The 23,177-nt window shown below is 37.9% G+C and overlaps 1 protein-coding gene across 2 annotated transcripts; it reads right to left on the minus strand.

Moving 5' to 3' along the window:
• Positions 1–492: 492 nt before the first annotated feature.
• On the minus strand, positions 493–22,852 carry LOC114142871 (anoctamin-9-like). 2 transcript variants are annotated; one of them, XM_028014400.1, is made up of 25 exons: positions 22,663–22,852; positions 20,379–20,444; positions 18,961–19,080; positions 18,731–18,867; positions 15,314–15,363; positions 15,084–15,142; positions 14,796–14,875; positions 13,908–14,042; positions 13,651–13,744; positions 12,069–12,129; positions 11,909–11,991; positions 10,075–10,179; positions 7,632–7,796; positions 4,800–4,836; positions 4,587–4,698; positions 4,305–4,359; positions 4,121–4,218; positions 3,841–4,037; positions 3,430–3,582; positions 3,108–3,252; positions 2,912–3,022; positions 2,738–2,828; positions 2,525–2,637; positions 701–1,081; positions 493–538 (listed from the first exon to the last, which is right to left on the minus strand). In XM_028014400.1, the coding sequence occupies exons 1-24, from the start codon at positions 22,681–22,683 to the stop codon at positions 1,042–1,044; spliced, it is 2,328 nt and encodes a 775-aa protein (XP_027870201.1). In that variant the 5' UTR covers positions 22,684–22,852; the 3' UTR covers positions 493–538; positions 701–1,041. The 2 variants fall into 2 exon arrangements, with proteins under 2 accessions (XP_027870201.1, XP_027870202.1); XM_028014401.1 differs by having other exon boundaries at positions 22,582–22,852.
• Between the last annotated feature and the right edge of the window lie 325 nt (positions 22,853–23,177).

A 23,177-nucleotide genomic window follows, 5' to 3' on the forward strand; every position in this document is an offset into this window, starting at 1 on the left:
ATGTTTCAGCAGAAACTCTGGAGTTTGATCAATGAGCTACTTATCTGTGCAGAGGCTGTTACTATGGTGATGTATTCAGAATTGGATTCCATTCTCCCTCCGGAACAAAAAACCCCCCAGAGATTTCCTAAACACTGTTACTATTTTTAGAAAACCTGTTTCCAAAAAGCCCTCAGCTCATTGCAGGTGTTTTTCTCCAAAAAGGGGATAATTTATTTTAGAGTGAAGGAAGTGATGCAATATTGATCCAGTTTCTGAATTTCACTGCAGCCTTCTTCCAGCCTAACTACATGGAAATTCCTAGATTTAGTATAAACATCTCCCATTCATTCATTCATCAGTATTTGAATACATCCACATATTGTCATTTATTTGTCAGCTGAAAAAGGAGAGACTATACAGCTAACATGAGAAGAGCCTGAGAGCAGGGCTCAGTTATGTGGAGGACGTGTTTAATTGCTGGACACAGACCAAAGAAGAGATGACTCCTCATTTATCTTCTTGACTGTTTTATTTACTTGCTTGTTTAGACAGAAACCTGCCCTGCGACAGACTGGCGACCTGTCCAGGGTGTACCCCGCCTCTCGCCCGGATCGTAGCTGGAGATGGGCACCAGCAACCCTCCCGACCCCATTAGGGACAAGGGTGAACAGAAAATGGATGGATGGATGGATGGATGGATGGATGGATAGACAGAAACCTTGAAATGAAAATATGCAGCAGTTTGGTTCACTGCACGTCTATCTTAACAACAGTAAGCTTTTATCTGCTTTTTCCTACAATAAGTGCAACAATGAAACTAGTTTAGGAATGAAGAAGCTAAATGTTTCACAGTGCATCACTCAGCAGTAAATGACTGACATTCAATAACACATTTAGTTACATTTCAAAATAAAACCAAACCTGTTGCAACAATATTCTTGAACAAATATCTCACATTATTTTGAGTTACAACAGCAGGCACAGATTATTAAAGAGCATAAATTCATTTTTTTCCATTTCAGCACCTTTCAATGGAAGCAGATCAGAGGTTAGGTAAGGTCACACTTCAGTTGATTTGGGACGTTCAAGTTTCCTGTCTCTGAAAAGAAAGCAGAAAAAAAACATACAGAATAAAATTTAAAACTGGATGAATTGCTTTCATGCATGTGAAATTTTGTATTAATTAGTTTTTTTCTTTATTTAAAACAAAAACTCGATTCACTTAAAAACAACACAGATACCACAAATAAGAAGGAATAGTCATGGCAAATGAATTTGATCAAGTCTGCAGCTTTAGATTTTTGCTGATCGGCGACACTGTGTTACAAGCATATTATAGTCAAGGTATAAATAATTACATTTTCCTATTTTTAAAAGTTTCTAGCATGTGAAACTTTTCAGCTTTGGCTTAATGTTCGTGTTCGTTCTGAACCAAACAAACTGGAGCAGCGCATACAGAAACCCCACCCATCCCATCATCACTCATAAACTAGAACCTCAATACCTGAAAGTCTTTGCTCGAAGCAGAGACTGACCTCCAACCCACAGACAGCTGTCTCCAAGTTCCCTTTGGATTTGGGGTAGATCTCTCCGGATGATGTAAGCCGCAAACATTATGGCTTTTATTCAGGCCATTGAACGCCACCACTCATCAAATGCCATCACTCATAAAAACTTGAATTCAATGACCTGAATAAATGTTGTTATTTTTGGCGTTCAGTCTACAAAAGCATGGTGTTGACAGGATTTGGTCATTTTACAGCATAACCAGCGTATTTTGCATGACTTTTTAACCAGACAGATGGTAAAAATGGTGATTTGTGGCACTAGAGGTTTTTGAAAGAAGAGGTGTGGCTTTTATTCTCGATATGTAGGTTGGTGCAGTATTTTGTGAAAATACGCTCTCATAAAGGAATCATATAAATGCTTTTACAGGCCAACCTGCTCTGCAAGAGCACCTTCCAATTCGTCCAGTTTGAGTGAAAGGTGGCGCCCGAGATCCCCGCAGAAACTCTGAGGTGGACGACCAGGCAGCACAACACACATTGGTGCAGGCTCATCCTCATGCCTCAATTCATTATCTATAAACCTAGCTTAAGAGTAGAAATGTAGAAATGGAAACAGCTCACGACGTGAACTGCCGTTATTTAGTTTGGCTAATAAAATGAATTTGATAACAGTAGGGAAACACTGGTGTCTGTATTATAACAGTACTACTTGTCTGGTAATGTGTCTTGAGAACATATTAATTATGAATCGACACCACAGAAATACACTGAACTGCAGCCAGCAGGTAGAAGTGAATTGCATCACATTTTGATCGCAAAGGTACAACACAGGCTAGAGTGATGTCATGTAATCTGACTTCACTGAGCTTTAGTCAACCACACCAAACTCAAAGTCAAACAATGTGTGTTATAATGCTGGAGCGGAAAAAACTACAATAACAACAACATGGACTTTTCACAAGAGGTGAGTTCAAAAACGTGTTTTAGTGAGTTTTTCCTTTTAAGATGACTTATGTTTATTCCATTTGACTCACCGTAATTCACTCTTGAATCGATCCATTTTATCATTCAAGCGACTATTCTTAACCTTGGCAGGTTTTTCTGGGACGAACCAGGCTGCGATAAACTTGCAGACCACCACTACGTGCTGCGGGCAGAAAACACACGCAAGATAAAATGAGGCAAGACAATCAAATTCAGTTCTTCTACTAGTTTTAGTTTTAAAAAATGTTTGCAATATACCAAACCTCAAAGAGAATGATGAACGCAAAGCGTATAGCCAGGACAAGCCAAAACTGAGAGGTCAGAGAGTAGTCTTGATTCCTGTAGTCTCTGTAACTGTAAACAACAGTTGGACCTGGTTGACCCGTCTATGAAGGAACACTATGTGTGAACACAAACCAGTCATTTAGTTCTCTCACCTGCACTGAGTGACGTTAGCATAATCATTTGTTTTCAGCATATATTCATCTTTGATGTTGGTCTTCATGAAGGCTACAGACAGAGTGTCATTAATGTAGCCTTGCATACAGCTGCAAATAAGAAAAACACCATGAGGACAGAACATAACCCAGCACTAACATGATGTCAGAGCTTTAAGCTGGAGACATGACTGACTGTGTCGAGTCGATGCCTTTGGCACATGGGCCGTAATGGTAATGGTAAACCAGACGAGGAATAAAGTCAGATGAGATGCCAATGACCAAGGCATTAACGATCACAGCAAATACACCAACAACTTCCAACACTTTTGTCCATATTCCTGCAGACAGAAAAATAATTTGCAAACGCAACAGTTACATACAAACTCCTGTTTCTGTGTTGTATCTATTGCACTAAATGGCAGAAAGTGCTCTTTTTGTGGCTCTTTTCTAAAGATAGGCTGTCTGAGTTTAAAGCAACATAAAAGACCATGAAATGCTTGTTTTCCATGACTTACCAATGTCACTGGTCTTCCTGGGAACAAGGCGCCGCTCATAGCGGACCATTTTGATGGCATCCAGGCGAATCTCAATGATGTTATTCAGAAGGGCCAGAAGGGGCGCCAGAGGGAATGCAGCCACAAATGTGGTGGTGAAGCTGAACTGAATCACTGAGGAGCACAGAGAGCAGTGGGCTACATGCAAACAAAGCAGCAACCTCCAGTTCTAAAAGCTGAAAACAAAAACCACGCCACGTCAATTGTGGTTTATTTAGTTTATTCCATGTGTGACATTGAGCAGCAGTTAATGTTATGCTAATTTCTAACTGCATTAAACTGCAGCATGAGAGAAATAAGTGAAAAACCCCCTTGTGGTTCTTTCTCCCCTCATTTTCATTTTTATTTGTAGTTACAGTGACATAAACCTACCCATTTCCAGGAACTCATTAAACAGGCTGAAGGCGTCCGTGTTACCCAGGTGATAGTTTCTCAGCCAGTCTCGTTTTTTGCAAATATCACATGCGTCAACAAGACCCTGTTTATTACGACAAAACTTCCTGTAGCATTTGCCACACTGTCTCTTCAGCCGCCTTGCAGTTTTTTTCCTCAGAAAGCTCATGGCCCAGCTGCAAGAGAATTAGATCCACTATTGGTTCCTGTAGGTCACCTGAATGCAACGTGCAAAGTCAAAACAAAACGTCCCACTTACGGCACAAGGAGCTCCAAGACGTTGTTGAGAGTCTGTTTGAGCAGCATGATCACTGCCATTTGGATAAAGAGGTCTGTTAAACAGCCACTCGGATGGCACTGCAAGACAAACAACACATCAGTGTTTACTCTTTACCGTGTTGTTGCAGTATGACAGCTCTACAGAAACCATGAAGTGATCTCACCTCTTCCAGTCTAAACCCAGCTAGACGCACATAGTTTGTAGGATGGCCGTTTATCCTGACACAAAGCAAGAAAACTTTTATTATACCCACTTGTTGGTAAACTGGAACCATTTGGTTTATTCAAAACATATCACTGTGTTTTAATCAGAATCAAGTCATACAGTCAAGAAATAATTATAACAATATTTGCAGTGTTCTAAAGCATGTAAAGAGAAACTACACAGGGAGTACAAAGCTATGTGTTGTGTTTTGAACTTGCATGGTATTCCAGCTTTTACATACCTGCCCAGGAAAAAAGCCACATAGAAGAGAGAGGAGAAGAGGGTGAAGAACTGAAAGGTAAACATTTTAACTGTGAAGCTTCTCTCTTTGGCAGCGAGTGAGTTCAGCTTCTCTGAGTAATGCAGACAGAAGAAAGCATTCAGAAACAGACGATCTGGTTTAAAACTCAATGAAAGAAATGCTCCATCCTGACCAGGACTCATATGCTCTCACCTAGATCGCATAGTTTTAGGGACACCCATCTGTTCACCTGCACACAAAATTACAGTTCGATTAACATGAGAGATGATAGAATAATACTGTTGTTGAGTATGATCAGGACAATGCACAAGAACAAATAAATGATTTTTTTAAGCTTTCAAAACAAATGTACTCCTGTTTTGTACATTTATTAAGAGACTTTCATGCTTGTTGCCTCCTGTCAATTTTAGAAAGATAAAAACAATGGAAGCATTATAGTTTCAGGGATTTCTTTTTCTGGTTTTATTGATATTAAGTTTAAAGCATCTCAGCTAACCATGAAACATGTACATTCACCAGCCACTTTTTTAAATACACCTGTCCAACTGCTCATTAACATAAATGTTGAATCAGCCAATCAGATGGCTGTAGATCAATGCTTTTAGGGATGTAGACATGGCCAAGATCTGCTGCAGTTCAAACCGAGCACCAGGATGGAGAAGAAAGGAGATTGAAGTGACTTTGAACGTGGTGTGTTTGTTGGTGCCAGACGGGCTGGTCTGAGTAGTTCAGAAACTGCTGCTCTACTGAGATTTTCACGCACAACAATCTGTAGGGATTAAAAAGAACGGCCTGAAAAAGAGTAAATAGTGAGCAGCAGTTCCGTGGGCGCAAATGCCTTGTTGATGCCAGAGGTCAGAGGAGAATGGCCAGACTGATTCGATCTGATAGAACGGCAACAGTAACTCAAATAACCTAAGTGGTATGCAGAAGAGCATCTCTGAATGCACAACACATCAAACCTTGAGGCGAATGGGCTACAGCAGCAGAAGACCAAGCCAGGTGCCATTCTTGTCAGCTAAGGACAGGAAACTGAGGCTACAATTCGCACAGGCTCACCAAAATGGGACAATAGAACATTGGAAAAACGTTGCCTGGTCTGATGAGTCTTGATTTTTGCTGCAACATTCGGATGGTAGGATCAGAATTGGGCGTCAACAACATGTAAACATGGTTCCATCCTGCCTTGTATCAATGGCTCAGGCTGGTGGTGGTGGTGGTTCAGTGGTGTGGGAGATATTTTCCTGGCACATTTTGGGTCTATTAGTACCAACTGAGCAGCGTGTCAATGCTGCAGCTTGCGCCACAGCCTACCCACCATGTCGTACAGCACAAATCATCTCAGACTGGTTTCTTGAACACGACAATGAGTTCACTGAACTCGAATGGCCTCCACAGTCACCAGATCTCAATCCAACAGAGCACCTTTGGGTTGTGGTGGAATGGGAGATTCCCATCCTGGATGTGCAGCTGACAAGTCTGCACTAACTGCGTGATGCTATCATGTCCATATGGACCAGACTCTGAGGAATGTTTCCAGTACCTTGTTGAATCTATGCCACAAAGGATTAAGGTAGTTCTGAAGGTAAAAGGGGTCCAACCCGGTACTAGCAAGGTGTAATAATAAAGTGGTGGGTGAGTGTATGTAACTCAATAGGAAATATTGAAGGCTATTTCCCCACTGATTTTATTAAAAGTGAGTGGGGAATTAATGCTAAAAGACATTAAAAGGGGCCTTCCATGTGTACGCTGCACTACAGTTTAGAGTAGTTTTATATTATTTGTGCTTTTTTGTTTATGCAATTCATTGTTGTGTGAAGTTGCATATTTTAGTCACAAGATGGCAGTGTTAGAAGGCTGAAAAGCTTTTCTCAAGATTTGATAACATTAACTTGCCTCAGGCTCTGTATGTTACTCCAGAAGCAAGTCAGACACAGGAGAAAAACATAAATAATCACCAATCTTAAAATCGCTTTTTGTTTTTTTTCTTTTTTGGTAAAGTACCTTGAAACAACTTATGTTGTGAACTGGTGCTATGTAACGGAACCCCGGTGGACATGGAGGATTTTTTTTCTTTTGCGTTACCTCACAAAACTTCCTGCTATTATATAAGGTCTTCAAAAGGTTTTTTCACATGTTAATATCTCGTTGTGAAATATCTGAAGTCTTACATCTTTTTCTTTAGGATAGAAATGCACCAAAAACCTAAGATATAAATGGAAACTTTCAGTAAGAAGGAAAGAAATAAGAAATACATCCAATCTATATGAGTTATTTTTGAGTTGGCAGGATAATAAGTCATTTTTGGGTCTCTTTTGTGTTGGTATACTCTGAGTGGCTTAAAGGGTCTTTTTCATGTACAGTTCCATCTCAGCTGCACACAAACAGACATAAACATGCAGTGAATAAATACATTTTCAATCAATATTTTGCACCAAACAGTTAATAATACACACCTTTTCACCAAGACTCTTTAAATGTGTATATATTACAAATTTTAAAATGACATTTGTGACTGTACACAAACTAGACCAACAAATATTACAGTATGTATATTGCGAGGCAACGCAAAACTTATTGCAAGGTAACACAAAAGAAAACATGTTCTTCATGTCTCCTAGAGGGCGCCGTACTATATAAATAAACTAAATTGAATCGAATTTTTTCTTGTCCATTTCTTATTGCTGAGTCATGAACACTGACCGAAGTTGAGGCAGGTGAGGCCAGCAGCGCTTTAGTTGTTCTGGGGTTTTCTGTGACCTCCTGGTGAGTCCAGTTCTGGTTAATTTTATAGAATTTTGAGAGGCTGGCCACTCAAGCAAAAGGTTCACCTCTGACCTTTCGTCATCTATTTGTTAATAAAGGCTTTTTACTGTGTTTTTATTGAATCAAAAAGCATTTGAAGTGACTTTGTAACCCTATCCAGACTGATCAAAGTCAATAACTGTTTTTTATCTATTCCTGCATGTTTTTCAGTAAGGACATGATGTGTTATTTTTAAAATCAGAATCTGAGTAAACATACCCGGTTCATGATCTGAATGGTGAAATAGTGCAGCACTGCTCCCAGCAGCATAGCTAACATGCTGGCTTTTTCTTCTAGAAAATCTGACTCGCTTCTCGAAAACCAAGAGGCAGTCATCACTCGAAACACCACAAGAGCGTGGGTAATACCGATGATCACCATCAGCTGCAACACACACACACAAACAATTAATGGAATCACAAACACATGTAGCCTTTTTCCTTCAAACAAGTATAACACTGTATCTCTCAAAACTGCTCTTTGAGTATTGATAATGAATGAAAATAAGGTAATCAAAAAAATATAAATGATTCATCAGTATTAGCATTATTCATGCACATCATTAATGTCTTCTCCCAAAAAAGAGATTTTTATTACAAAGAACTGCAAGTTAGACATGAGTAAGGATGAGTTAAACAGGCATATTTGATTTAAATGAAAGCTTTTCTCACAGTATCCTTTTTCAAGAACTCTGATCTTTGTGGTTTTTCATTTATTCATTCACTTCTGTACCCAGCATGCAGTGGATCTTCCAAATCTCAGTGGTACATGGTTGTCTCCAAAACAATCTTTCTCCAAACATGAATGTTTAGGATGTAATCATCAGACACAAAATCTAGACCAACGTGTGTGTCAGATTATTGTCCACATGTTGCTGCTACAGGAGCTCTCTGTCTCTCTCTCTCTCTTTCGACAGGTAGATCATCAAATCAACTCCGTCATGTCAAACAATCCTGTGTTCTCAGACAAACTTTGTTCATGGTTTATTTATTACTGTCCTTTTCTTCAATCATAATATGCTTTCAGCAAATGTTGTATTATTAATGACTATGATGTAACAACTAATTCAAAATTCAAAGAAATTAAATTCAAAAATACTTTATTGATCCCAAAAGGAAATTAAATATTGAGTTATTTTGTTTTATTGAGGAGTTATTTCTGATATCAGAATAAGTATCACTATCTCAATTGGTATAGTAAAGAAAGCTTTACTGCTTAATTTTACTGTACTAACTTAAATTCCCTTTTCTGAATATCTACAGATCTAACTGTCTTGTGAAGTGCTGTTTGTTATTAGCTGGAGCCACACAAAGAAGGTGACCAGAACTGAAATGAAACCTTCAAACCCAATAGTCACATGTAATGACTGGCTTTAAAGGAATTTACCGTCTTCAGTTAGAACAAAAACAGAAACCTGCGATATTAACATCCATCCATCCATCCATTTTCTGTTCACCCTTGTCCCTAATGGGGTCGGGAGGGTTGCTGGTGCCTATCTCCAGCTACGTTCCGGGCGGGAGGCGGGGTTCACCCTGGACAGGTCGCCAGTCTGTCGCAGGCGACCTGCGACAGACTGGCGCAGGTCGCCAGTCATGTTAAACTTGATATTAACATGTCAAGTTTAAACAGCTAGCTGTACACTTATTTTGATTCATGCTTTGGAACATAAATTGAATAAACAAAATTTGATTTCAAATTGTTGATCTCAACCACTGCTCTGTTTGGTTCTGCAGTTTTCATTTCTGAGGCCACAGAAGTGAACATTTGTGCAACTGTAACAAAGCTCCACCCCAAGAATTCCAGAACAACCAGGACTGGTTTCTGGGAAAAACTTTGAATTCTGACTAATGTGTTGCTCCAGGAGTTGAAAAAGTTTTTATTGGCCAGAAACATCTTGGCTGTCAAGAAAACCCTTCATTAACCATAACATAAAAGAAATTAGCTATTTAGGGTTAAAAAGCAAATAAAGTTATAAAATAGAGCTGTACAGAAAGGAGGTGAAAAACAGCATGCAAAGAATCTAGCCTTTTCCAAAATATTTTATATAAATGTATATTTTTTAATGAATTTGGAAAGCCAGTAATTTAATTTGAAACTAAGCAATCACTTGCTTTTTATTTGATTCCCAAAGGAGAAAATATTTAAATTATTTTTAACTTGCTGTAAAACAGTTGTTAGTGATGCCTTGAATGAGCAGCAAACATGAACAGTAGCTGTGAAACTGAGCTGTCATTGTTCTGTGTCAATTTCCTCCCAGTGACGTTTCAACCTTTAGACACATTTCTGACGCCAACGCCTCCTACACCAGAATCACATGACAGATGCTTTGAGTTTCAGTGCTCTGTGACAACACTGCATGGCAGTGCTGTCATCAGTCCAGGTTATACATTGACACATTGTAAAGACCATTTTCCTAACACATATTACGTTGTGGGAACCCACTGCTCTCTGTGTGGACCGCAGCCTGGAGATGAGAAGTACTGTTTTTGTGGTAGGAGTTAAGTTTAGGACTAAAGTGTGGATTGAGTTTATTTTAGAGCTAGCCTATAGAAAAGATGCATCTATAGATAGAGAAACATGCGTGTGTGTGGGCGTGTGTGTCTGGGTGTGTGTGAGCGTGTGTGCGGGGGTGTGTGGGCGTGTGTGTGGGGGTGTGTCTTACCATGGCTGTAAATAAGATGAGAACCAGAGTGCTTTGAAAGTATGAGTGTTTGAACTCTTTGACCTCACAGTTTATGTCATTGACTATTTCCATGATCAGTTCTTCCTGTTGATACACAGACAAAAACACACACACTTGAAATTTTATAGAACATTTTGGTTTGATTCAAAACAAAAAGAGACTTCCACTGTAAAAACAGGCTCTGTAGAATGCTAATCATTTTTCACACGACTTGAGAACAAGGTTGAGAAGTACCAGAGTTGTTTTTTTAGCCTGGTTTTTTAGCCCCTTTATTCCATGATATGCTTCGTCCAGAGGGTCTGGACTCTCAGCTATTGAGAAATGATTGCTTCCTGAAGCTGTGGACTTCAGTCGTGGACTCTGTTGAAGTTTGAAATGACTGGATCTGATTTTATCCAATCACTAATGTTTGGCCGCAAAATATGCACCAGCTCGACCGTGAAGGAAGCTGGGCTACAACGCTAATCTGAAATTGTGTGGGCTGTAAACGACCAGCCTCCACTGCTAAGAGTAAAGTGCCGAGGCAAACAACATCTTTGCCAGTAGTGACATGTTTTCAACATTCCTCTTGCTCTAACTAATTGCTCAATATATGGAAGTGTGGCAAAAACGGAGTAAACGGCTTGGTTCACCTCAGCCACTGCAATTGCTAAAACTACAGGCAGACTACAATTCTAAAACAATGCAGGAAATTAATTTCTTAGAAATCAACTTAGATTAAGGACAGTCAGAGTATCAGTTGACTCCTGTGTGCTGATTGACTAAGTTGAAATTCTACCAGAAGAATAAAGCTCAATTGGAGAAAGCCCAGACGGAGCACTGAAGGGAGATAAGAATAGAGGGGAACTGCGTAGGGGCCAGTTGATTTTGTAGAATAGAATAGAATAGAATAGACTTTATTGATCTTCCAGGGGAAATTGCTTATATGCTGACAGCTACTCCATCCAAAGTGTTAAATATTGGTAAATACAAATATAACCATGCGCAATATAAAATTTATAAGTGTAATATTGTAAGTGATTTAAATATAACTAAATATAAAATAAATATATACATAAATAAAATAAGAATGCACATTGAAATACATCAATCTATAAGTAAATTAGTCCAGAGAAAACTTAGTATTAAAGGTCAGTCAGAATATCAGTTGACCAGTAAAATCTTGAGGTTAGTTATTCCCAAATTTGACCCAACTGTGATGAAGGACTATTTATTTTGCCTCTGAAGTCACAGCTCAGATCTGTGAATGATTTCATAATTTAGCTGAGTGCGTTCTAGTTGCAAGTTAGAGAACTGCAACTAGTTCTCTCCGTATTATACCTTCAAACACTACAAAGGGACATGTTCATTAAGATACTCTACAGAATTATGTGGGCAGTATCTAAAGGTTTATGTAACAGAAATGTACCACATATTTTACACCAGCAACTTGTAGTATTTTTAATGAGAAACATTCAACTTTGGGAACTCTGACTTCCAAACATAAACAGAACACATCATGAGTTTCCAGTATTAAACACCAGCCAAGATGATGGAATTAAACTGGAGAAACATAGAGCTTGAAGTAAACGAATCAGTGATCTCCATTATGATAGTTATCAAAACCATCATCAGAATAACATAAGAGAATATAATAGAACAAATCTCGGTTCTGTTGTGTTTATGATTTAGGTTTTTTCTATCTGAATGGTGTATTCAGATAGATATCGCTCAGGAAAAAGTCCCGTCAATTATTACCTAAAGACTAATAACAAACACACTAAAGGGCATCATACTGTTTGGACTGATGTTGAAGAAAAGAGAAAAGCTGTACCTCTTCTTCACACCAGTCATAGACCTTCCATTTTGAGGCATATCTGGCTCTGTGTCTCTGCCAAAACTCCAGGAAAGCTGTGGCTGAAACAAAGAAGGAAAGTGTCAAAATCACCCAGAACACCAGCAAAGCAGCAAGAGTGATTAAATCAGAGACTTACCCCAGATTGCCATGAACATAGCAAATGCAACAGTTCCCTCATTGTCAAACAAATGGCTGACCTGTGTAGGGAAGAAGAAGAAAAAAACACACAAACATGACTTTTTTTATTTTTTAACACAAACTGACCAGTATGCTTTAACATTTGCATGTGCAGTTCTGATTAGGTCCACATTATTAAATGATGTAACCAGTTAAGTTCAAACTGGATTTGTTTGGATAGCATCATGATAAACTAAGAACAAGTAAGAAAAATTAAGTTCAACTTCAGTGTACATCAACACTGCTCTGCACTTCCTGTTTGGGTCAGAAGACAAACTATTTCTTGTGCCTCATTAACTAGAACTACATTACTTCTTTTGGGAGGGATGGGAGGGGGACCAGGTTAGTTAGGCCAGTTAGGATTATAAAAATTATTTCAACTTCCAAAATATAATTATAACGATATATTGCTTTTTTACTGTCTTCAAATTCAGCGATTTATTTACTTCTTATTTTGTAGTAAATGTCATGGTTCTGTGATGGTCACTCCAAAGCATCAACTTTACAGTCCTTAAAGTACATTGTAATCAATATGGAGTTATACTAAGAGTCACTAGGATCCAAACTTTAGCTGCCTAGCAAATGTCTTGACATAGAAAGAATGTTATATTACATTCTTTCTTCAATCTCTACTGCAGCGCAACATCCACACATCATGATGCTGCCACCTCCATGCTTCACAGTTTGGATTGTGTTCTTAGCCTTTCATGGTCCATTTGCATATAGCTGCTGTTGGACAGAAATTTTCTAAAAAAATTTGACTTTTCAGGAAATGGAAAAAAACACATTGCTTTATAAGGTCAATTCATTCCACATTTGCCTTTTGGTCGACGTTACATATTTGTTTCGATACTGTCCAGCAGAAATGCACCAGTCATCTCAAAAAACAAAAATTTATGAAAATTAAGACAAATCAAGCAACTCTTTTTCCAATATGTTGCCTATATCCTGATCCTGATTTATAAATCTGTACTCGGCTTGGCTCCAGCATACTTAAGCTCTCTCTTACATAGATCAGTTATTTCCCATTCTTTACGCTCTAATAACATTTTTCTTTTGCATGTTCCACGTGTTTGAACTGAAAAGGGGAAGCAAGCATTCAGTGTGATGCTCCTACAGCCTGGAATCAGCTCCAGTCTGAACTCAAGATGTCAGAACTGATTTTATTGGATTTATTTCGAGCGGTTCTTAAAAACAGGCAACGAGATTCTATTAAACACTGTCACTGCTTTTAAATGTTTTCTATTGTTTTACACTTGTGCATACTGTATGTATTAATTAGTTTTATTTTGTAACCAGATTGCTATGTATTGCAGACTTCTGTCCAGGTCCCTTTTGAAAATGAGATCTAGATCTCAACGGGGTTTACCTGGTTAAATAAAGGAAATAAATATATATATATATATTTTTTGATTTTCCTAAAAAAACAAGACATTGTTATGTCTGAACACATTCACTAATTTATTATTTAGTTCTTCCAAAATGTACTAGTTTCTTTGCTGCCATTTCTTAACTGATGACCAGTAATTTGTCATGCTCACCTTAGCATAAGTGCACGTTTCTGAGAGCTGCCGTGGCTCACACACCCTGTCACAGCTAGGACACATGGTGACATTAGAGTCACACACCTCCTTACTTTGGACAAGCACACACACAAAGATTGAAGCATTAATATAATAAACATTTCTTAAATATTTTTTAGGTAAAGTTTGTTTTAAGTGGAACTGTTCAAAAGCTGCTCTGTGAAATGTATATAGTTTAGAGCAGAAGTGTAATTCTATGCATATACCTGACTTACATTAGAGGGCTGGTGTTGAAAAAGGCCAGACCATAAAGGAAGATGACTGCACCTAGAGCAGCAGCTGGAATCAGCAGTATGGTGTACCAGTTCAACCACAGGTAGTACAGCGCCACCTTCTCCCCAAAGTAACATCTGCATCAACAGAGCAAACATGATCAAGGCACATTGAACTGATCACGTCAGGAAACCATTAGAGGTGTTTTGAGTTAATAAGCTGATTACGGGTTATACACCATGTGTATACAAATATTATTCTTGACTTAGTCTAAAACCAGATGTAGACATCTGAATACAAACAGATCCTATTATATGGCATTTCTAAAGCAAAAATGCAGATTGATTGAACTAAAGATGTTACTTTAGTTGTATTTTACAGTTAATTGGTTAAATGAGTTTTAGTGACTGTAGTGTGCTTTGATATGTGTATCTATGAGCATTCAACAGGACGCTCTTGAACATGAGACCTAATTTCAGCAAGATTTACCTATACAAATAAAAAATAAATAAAACAAAATCTGTTCAATGTTTCTAGACAATAAAATTTAAAATGTAATGTTACATGAATTAATGAACTCTTCATAAGAATGCAAAGAATCTCTTTAAAGATTTTTGTAATTTTTAGATAAAATAAAAATTTAATTTACAATTTAGAGATTTTTATCTATTATCATCTGTTGTTTTAGTAATACCTGCAGCTTAGACTTTTAAAGCATCCAACACCCAATAGAAAGAGTCTGACTGAGTCTCCTAAGGACAGACTTAACTTTCAGTTTTCTGTGGAATAAATATTGTTAAAAGTTTCAAAATAAAGAGCCACAAAAACATATGTAAAGTTCTGAATAGTTTCAGTCACATGGCAGTTGTGAACAAGAGGAAGAAACTGACTTGATTTCATCGAATGGTTGTGGTGTAAAGAGAGCCGACCATCGAGCCCACTTCGCTCGCAGATTCTTCTGCTCCTTTTTCTGAGACATGACATGTAAAAATACATAAATTAAAAACATCAAGAAAGTCCTATTCACTACAGAAACACTACTTCAAAGAAAGAAGGATGAGTAAAATAGTAAGTGGATGAAAGCTGAAGGGTTTGCAGTCACTCCATTTCATCACACACTTGCATTAGTTTTACTAAACCAAATTGGAAAACAAGCAGTTAGTCAAAACTTTGCTCACCTCATGGAGACAGAACGTAGTTTCAAACACACCCTCCATTGTCAGCTTCTCCAGGTTCTCTGAAAATATTAACAATGTGAAACAATGTGAAAAGCTTTCCAATGTGTTGGTACACAAAACTCTGTATTATTAATGTATTACACATACGCATAAACTTCTACATCTCAATCCATTCATCCATGAACATAAAACAGAGGGAAAAAAGTGTAGCCATTTTTAAAGCCACTCACCTTTTGTGCTGATGGATGTGTTATTGAGAATAAAATGTATAATTCGGATTCTGGGCAACACAGAAAAGAAAAGAGCTCAGTACTAACAAAAGCAGGTTCTTTGAGAATTATTAGCAGCAAGGAAACTTTTACACCATTTATACATAAGATAACTTAAAGTCTTTTAAACAAATAAGAAAGACGGGCAATAATAATAAGAAACAAAAAATGTAAAACATACAGCAAAATTTAAGCATTACATAAAGCACAAGAAAAAATATACATGCTTAGGGAGTAACTAAACCCTAAATCAACTATTCCTTGCAGATAAATGTTGTAAGTCCGTAAGTGTGCCATGTTTATAATTTTGTGCAAATTGTGACATTTTCGTGAGAACTTTTTCAATTCTGTAATATTTTGGCCTGAAACAGTCTTAGTGCTGCTCTCTTTGGGTTGAACGGCGGCTACTACAGTTGAATTCCTCTTGGTTATTGCTGTCCAGCTTGGCTGATGTCTACATCACGGCTCCATGTTCAGGTACAAAACAGTCTCCCTCACTGCAGTTAGAATTGCAAATGAATTGCAAACGTGGTGAGCATCAATACTGTTTTTCAGATTTGCACATGAGTGAGTCATTAGCAATATGGAGTGGATTGGGTCTCCTCTGCTCTGACGGCAGGCGGTTTGGTGCAGGATGGGAGTGTGAGGCCGACAGTAAGGCTTTGGTAGGAAGTGGCTCACAGCAGCATTTTTTCTCTCTCAATCAGGACAGTTAATACAGAGAGATTGATGCTTCACCTGTTGTCCCCATAAAAAGTCTCCAACAACAACAAAAAATCACTAGATTTCTCTCTAGTCGCTTTTTTGATTAAAGATTGCTAGGCGCTAAATACAGCAACAAAGTTGATACGTTGGCAAAGGTGTTTTCCTTAGTCCTGACCACACCCTTGTTTATGCCTTTCCGCTCAGTTTCAGCTAACATCTTTAATGTGACACTGTTTTTTGGAAACTCTGGAACTGCAGGATGAAAGTTCAGTCTTTTTGTTTTTAGACTTATAAAATCAAGTCTATCTTGTATGAAATTGTCCAAAGGACAGAGATTGCAAACAACACATTGGATGCAGATGTATCTAGTTTTTTTTTTATTTGTGCAGGTTGGCATATTGTGCATATTGACATTTTTGGTTTTAGTGAGGTAGGACCAGTGTTCTCCAAGCCTCAGTCTGATCTCATGAAGTGCCTTACACCAGTGTTTCCAAAGTTGGTCCTGGAGGGCCAACATCCTGTATGGTCTAGTTCTCTACCTGGTTCAACACATATGGATTAAATGATGACTGAGCAAAAGACCTGATCGGAACATTGACATGTTAAGAACTGAGGAGGAAGTTACAACCGCCAGGCAGAGAACTAGGACATGCAGGATGCCTGCCCTCAAGGATCGACTTTGGGCACACTGCCTTAGACACCAGTCTGTGTTTTAATGGTGATGGTGTAACACTGGCACTCTTGAGCATGTCTGGATGGAACCCTCATTTATTAGGGTTCTGCACAAGCTACAGATGCCTTGAAATGTAAAGGATTCATATTCGCCAAGTAATGAAAAAATACTTGGTACCATGTGATCATCAGACCCAGCTCTGATCATCAGTACATTCTTGACCTTGGGTATTTGAGGTATGACATGATTCCATACTCATTCCGGGAAATGTCTTCAATTCCCGTTCTGTTAAGGATACATTTTCTTTTCTTTATTGGAATGCATGAATGCAATAACTGGATCTTCAGTTATTTTATGTCTCTCAACATTTTGATTGACGACAGTGATCACAGGTTCTTCATCATCTCAACTCCACTGTCACTACTACTACCATTGGCCAGTAAAGTATAAAAACTTTACTTCTTAATTGCAATAATTGACTTTTTTTCCTTACAAAATCTTGAAGTTAAGAACTAAAATATAAGTCAATGTTTTTAGGCGCTAAAAACATTTAGCGCCTAAATGTTTAGGCTCTAAACATTGCTTAAATGCAAGCTAAAATGCTTCCTTAAAGTGGTACATATTGTAGATCTATAGTCAGCGTAATGATATCAATACCTGTCAAAATATTGCCACTGATGAATGACGTCCACTTTAGTGGACAGGTGATCAGTTACAAAGCTGGTTTTTTAAAAATACATCAGTAGTATTAGTCCTTAGGGGTTACTTGATGTCACAATATTTTTTACCTGCAAGAGTTTTCTACAGTAGAAGAGGGAGTGGATATTCCTGAGTTCTATCTGCCATATTGGATTTAACAAAAACTTTCTTGCATATGGGTTGGGTGGCCAGTAGTTGGCAGTGTATTATATGATCCCCTAGTGTCCACTTTAGTGATCTGTGTGCATTTATAGCATAAAACCCCATCTATACACAATAAAATGGCTTGTATATACCTGTCCACAGAAGTGACCGCTATGCATGAAAGAATAAAGTCAACAATCAGTTCCTTTGACTTGGAGGTTTTCAAACAGAGATTGTTGGTGATGTACCAGGAAGACAGTCGCTCCACCTTCACTCTGTATGTGATCTCATCTGCTCTCCTCCAAAGATGAACCCCACCATCATGTTATCATAAGATCTGTAAATATTGGTTATCGACCATTTTCAATGGATTCTTATTTTGGACCATCAAATAGTCAAAAGAAAAAAAAATTATTAAAAAGCAAGAGTCCCAACTTCAAAGGTTTTTTATAGAAATTGATTTAGACAGAAATATGAGAATTTCTTTTTTGCCACGTGTTCAAAAATCTGCTGCTTTCAAAAGAGACTTTTTTTTCTGAGTTGTGTGGCAACCACAGCAGAGCACAAATTAAAGTTCCACTCAACCCACAGCATTGCTCATGTTTCTCAGATGTGAGACATCATTCCTGGAATTTGTCAATTCTTTCTGTTTCCTTAGAACTCTTTCAAATTTAGATTCGGCAAACAGGTAAATCATGTTTTCTGTTTCAGTCGTCTTGGGATGGGTTCAGGAGATAAATTGACCATTTGCCAAAAAAGACATAAGCAGACAAAACAGAAATCTAATGTTATTCCCAGCTATTCCGCAAACACAGCAGATGATGAGGAACAGTCTTTGTAAGAACAAATCATGACAGAGATGTGAGGTTTTCAGTAATATGGTAAAAAAAAAAGCTAAATAGCCAACATTTGCATAGCATTTGATCAAGTTTGAAGATATTTATTCTGAGTAACTTTGTTACTGGGAATTAACAGTTAAGAAATAAACATTGTCTGCTTTGACTTGTAGTTTTTTAGTGACAATTATATCATGCTTAACTATAATCATAGGTGTTTGCTCAAAGCTGACAAAGCCGTTTCCTAGAACTACCAACACAAGTTTTATAAATAGGTGTGTTGTATAAAAGTGGAAGTGTGTGAATGTGTGTTGAACACACCTGTTAGCCTGGGTAATTGAATTCTCATCTTTACACCAGCTGCAGGCGTCAGAGACTTTGATCAGGTACTGATAGTCCTCAAATATCTTGTCGGGAGCACGCAGGCCCAGAAATATTTTGTCTTCATGGTCAATGCTCTGCCAGACAACATAAAAATGCATATTGGTGGATTTTTTTCCCTTCATGGCATCAAGATCAGCATCTTGATGTTCGTATCATAATAAACTCACTGTGACTGCAATGTTTTTCTTTTTTAGCTCTTCCAGAAACTCTTCTTGCTTGTGGAACTTCTGTGTGTGAGGCTCCTGCTTGATGGCCACCAGTAAGAAGTCAAATGTAGTGTGGACAAACTGTTCAAACACAAACCATTACAACCCCCATATACAACACAGAGAAACATGACATCTTCATTTTGAAACACTGATGACAAAGAGAACAGCAAAAACACAGTGTAAAAGCATGTACAGAGAGAAAAATGAAAGAAATATTCAATAATAGTTCAAATAGGAAAATGCTTAATTATAGTCATAGAAAAAATGCATTATGAACAGAGTTCATATGAATATTAAAGCAGGAGTAAGCAACTTAAAAATGTTTTTTTATATATATATTTGTTAAAACTGTTTCCAAATTTGTAATGACAGTATAATATGATACAGATAATCTGAAAATAATGAGCTACTCTGACTTCTCCCTGTGGTCCTTTTGCCATCCTAAGATAGACACCGATAGGTCAGAAACAACCAATCAGAGCCAGAAGGAGGGTCTTAGCGCTGTCAGTCATCCTCATGTACATGCTGCTCTTCATGATCTTTGTAGTTCACTAATGTTTTCTAACAAGGCTAATTTTGGAATGACACACTTGAGAACTGAATTTACTTATTATGTGACTTCTGAAAGAAGTTGGTTGGACTAGATTTTATTGAATGGTACTGAAGTAAAGGGGGCACAATGCAGATTCCATACTTTTTATAATTTTATTTGTGAAAAACTTTCCAAACTGCATCACTTTCAGTCTACTCCCCAATAGTGTGCATTTCTGTACATAAAATAGGACTCAGGTCCTGAGCTGATGCAGAAGAAGCTGTTCTGTCTGCTGGGGCCTGACCTGCTCAGCCAACACCATGAATGAACCCAAAGATCAGAGCACACTCAACGCCTTCCATGTATCAAACAGTAAAGTCAGATCAAAGTCAAGGTTTAGAAAAGCAGCCGGTGAAGACTTTGACACTTCCTATCTAAATGATGATTGTTATCTGCTAGTAAACATGCACACTCGTCCACTGAGTCATTTGGGATCTGTCCAAGTTAATCTGCTTTGGTTTTATTAGAACCAAGCAGAAGAACATTAAACTGGTGTTATGATGTTTGCTGCCAGGACAAACGTTTCACCTCAGTATCAATATCAGGTCCAGTCAGAATTTGTCAGCCAAATGGGAGCTGAGCAGCATAACCATGTTATCCTGCATGCTGACAGCAGATTAAGCTACCTTTGTTAATTAGTGTGGTAATACAGGCTTATCAGTTCAGAACAGCCACAGAGTTCTTTTATGTGAGCATTTATCTTCTGTGTTTGCATGTCGTACATGAGGCTAATCTACAGTTAGCCTGTTAGCTTAGGCAAAGTTCTGCTGAAGTTGAGTCTTACCATAGAAGGAAGAAAAGCCTCATTGCTCTGGTCATCATCCTCTCTCTCCTGCAGCTCCATCTTGTCCTTTAAGAGAGACAAACACCTTCAATTTTTACCTCATCAATAAAACAGCTAATGGAGCTACAGTATATTCTGGCTTTGTTGTGCTACATTAATGGATCATAAAACATAAAAGATACATTTAAATTCTGCTTTTTCCCAGTTTTCTTAATTAAGGCCATTAAATTAATTTAGTTCTCTTCAGTTCCACATGATTGATGGCAGCATTTCTTACAGTTGAGCATAACTCGCATTACAAGTTTGGGGGTTTTAAAATCTTTTGTGAAACTATGGAAAAACATGCACATCATTCAAATGTTAAAAACTACAAAAGACTAAGCTTACAAATGGACAATAACAGTATATTGGCAGATAAAGTTTATGGTGGAATTGGGTTAATTGTGACTCAGTATGTAGAAAAGCCATGTTACAATTAAAAGGTATAGAGTTCAATTCCTGCCATATGTCAATGTGCAGCAGACCAAAGCACTTAACTCTGTGGATTTATTGGTGCATTATTTGTCAGAAACTGTAATGTGCAGGACCCCAAATCTCAGTGTTCCCATTAAGACACACAAACAATAAATACAAAGTTTTCTCAAATCTGGTTTCTAGGAATATTAAATTGAGTTTTCTTGTGGTTGAAATGTATAAAAATATTGTTTGTTTGTTTTGTTTTTTTCAGACATTTGGCTACGTCTGGACTAGGTCTAAAACAGCTAAACAAGGATGTCAGAGCAGATGATGTGCATCAGTTGGTTGGGGTTGGGAAACACACCCTGCCTTGGTTTCCACCATGCAAGTAAACAACAGCATGGAGAACTACTGTATGTTATTCTGGTTGGATGAATCACATTTTCTTATAAGGACATAAGAATGGGTTGATCCATGTAAGTGACCTGGGGGAGCCCAGTAAGAAGTGTTCTGACCTCATGACATTATGTTGACATCATTTTTATAAGGTTTAACCTGTCAAAATAGTGGTGATTATAAAGCACTTTTCTTATGGCTGTGCATCTCTGTTCTTAAAAAAGCATTTTATGTAAAAAAAAAAAAATAAAGACAGATGTTACAAAGGTGCTGATTTCCTCTACACATTTCCTTATCTGCATTATTAAAATGCTTTGGATGAGCATGATATAGGTTTTATTATTTTCTTATGTAGAGGCATTCTGTGCAAAGTACTTATTATTATTAACTGGAATCTTACAAATCAGATGTCGCCATGGGTCAGCAAGACTGTGTGGTTGTGTGACAGAGCTGCAGCAGGGTGCAGGTTCAGGCTTGTCTGAAACCTTCCCTCTGTGCTGACTAACTCCTGCTTTTCACCAGAGGTTTTGTTTTCCACCTGTTCACCGTCACATTGTTTCTACACCTTCACACCGTTCGTAGAGCCGGTATGGCAACAGAAAATGTACGTTTTTATACTGGATAAGTAAGAGTGGACTTTCAACATGGGTGTGACTCTGATCCAGAGCAGATTGTGAAGCCTCTGTCACAGCTGCAGACATCTCAGAATTGAAGCTTATTTTTTCTTTCTTTTTTGATAATTTTTGATAATTCAAAACTAAATCAGTCTGCTTTAGGAAAAAATGAAACAATAACAAGTAATGAGAATCTGAGTGCAACTATTTTTAGCTAAAAAAAATGAAAAATGAAAACTAAAAACTATAAACAAGCTATGTGTCTTCAGCAAAGACACATAAAAAAAGATAATTTCAGAAAGATATCAAACATGCTGTGTTTATAGGACTGAGTGCTGATGGTGATATAATTTTAAAAGCAAAAATTATCTCACAAGTACATCACCATTTTGTCTCTTTAAACAAAAAAACATCTGAAAACATTTCTTTTTTAACTTTACTGGGACAAGAGTATCGATACATTAAAAGCAGGTAATATTACAAGGGCCTCTTGAAATGAACACATAGAGAACAGGACATTTTCCCAAATTCTATATTTGTTAAAATGTTCAAATTGACTTTATGATCTCTGGCTTGATAAAAACATGATTTATTTAAATCCAACAATATAAAACCCACCTAACTTAAACAGGTTGATGTTTCTAAACACTGCAAACTAAGTCCTAGTTAGTTTAAAGAACAGTTGCAGAAAACCCGGACTGTAAATCACCTCGGTTACTTTAACATGAGTTACTTACAGCTCACTCTTTGGACAGGAGGCAGGGGTGTGTGTGCCGTTGAACCAAAAGAAAGGTTGAATCTCATGGGAATCTGTTTACCTCGGTATTCTTGAAGTACATCCTGTAACTTATTTCATTTGAAGCTCAGCAGGTAAAACTATTCTCCAGCATCATCAGCAGCCGTAGTTTCCGTTCCATGAACGTCCTTCCATGACCAACACACATCCCGACAGCGGGGAAAAGAGAAACAGCCTGGAAAGTCTCTAGGATGTTTCTCCCCCTCACTTCCGCATACCTATAGCCAGGTAAGTGCAGCTCCATGAGCGCGTGCGAGGTGTGGAGGTGGGTCGTTCCTTACGTGTAAGAGAGATAAGGTCACGTTCAGCTGAAAACGGAACTGTAGAGGCCGGGATTCAAAACAAATGACCCGAGAGGGATTTTAGGAGTTTCAGAAATAAGTTAGGAACAGTCTTACCTGAATGAAAATAGTAACAAGTGGGTGAACCGGTTCTCTGATTTGGTTTCCTTAACATTTGATTTTGACACATTGTATTGATGTATTGACACATTGTCTGTCGTCACCTTAGTTGACAACAAATAAATAAAGTATGTTT

This window comes from Xiphophorus couchianus, chromosome 4 (genome assembly GCF_001444195.1).
Source record: "Xiphophorus couchianus chromosome 4, X_couchianus-1.0, whole genome shotgun sequence".
Classification (NCBI taxonomy): domain Eukaryota; kingdom Metazoa; phylum Chordata; class Actinopteri; order Cyprinodontiformes; family Poeciliidae; genus Xiphophorus; species Xiphophorus couchianus.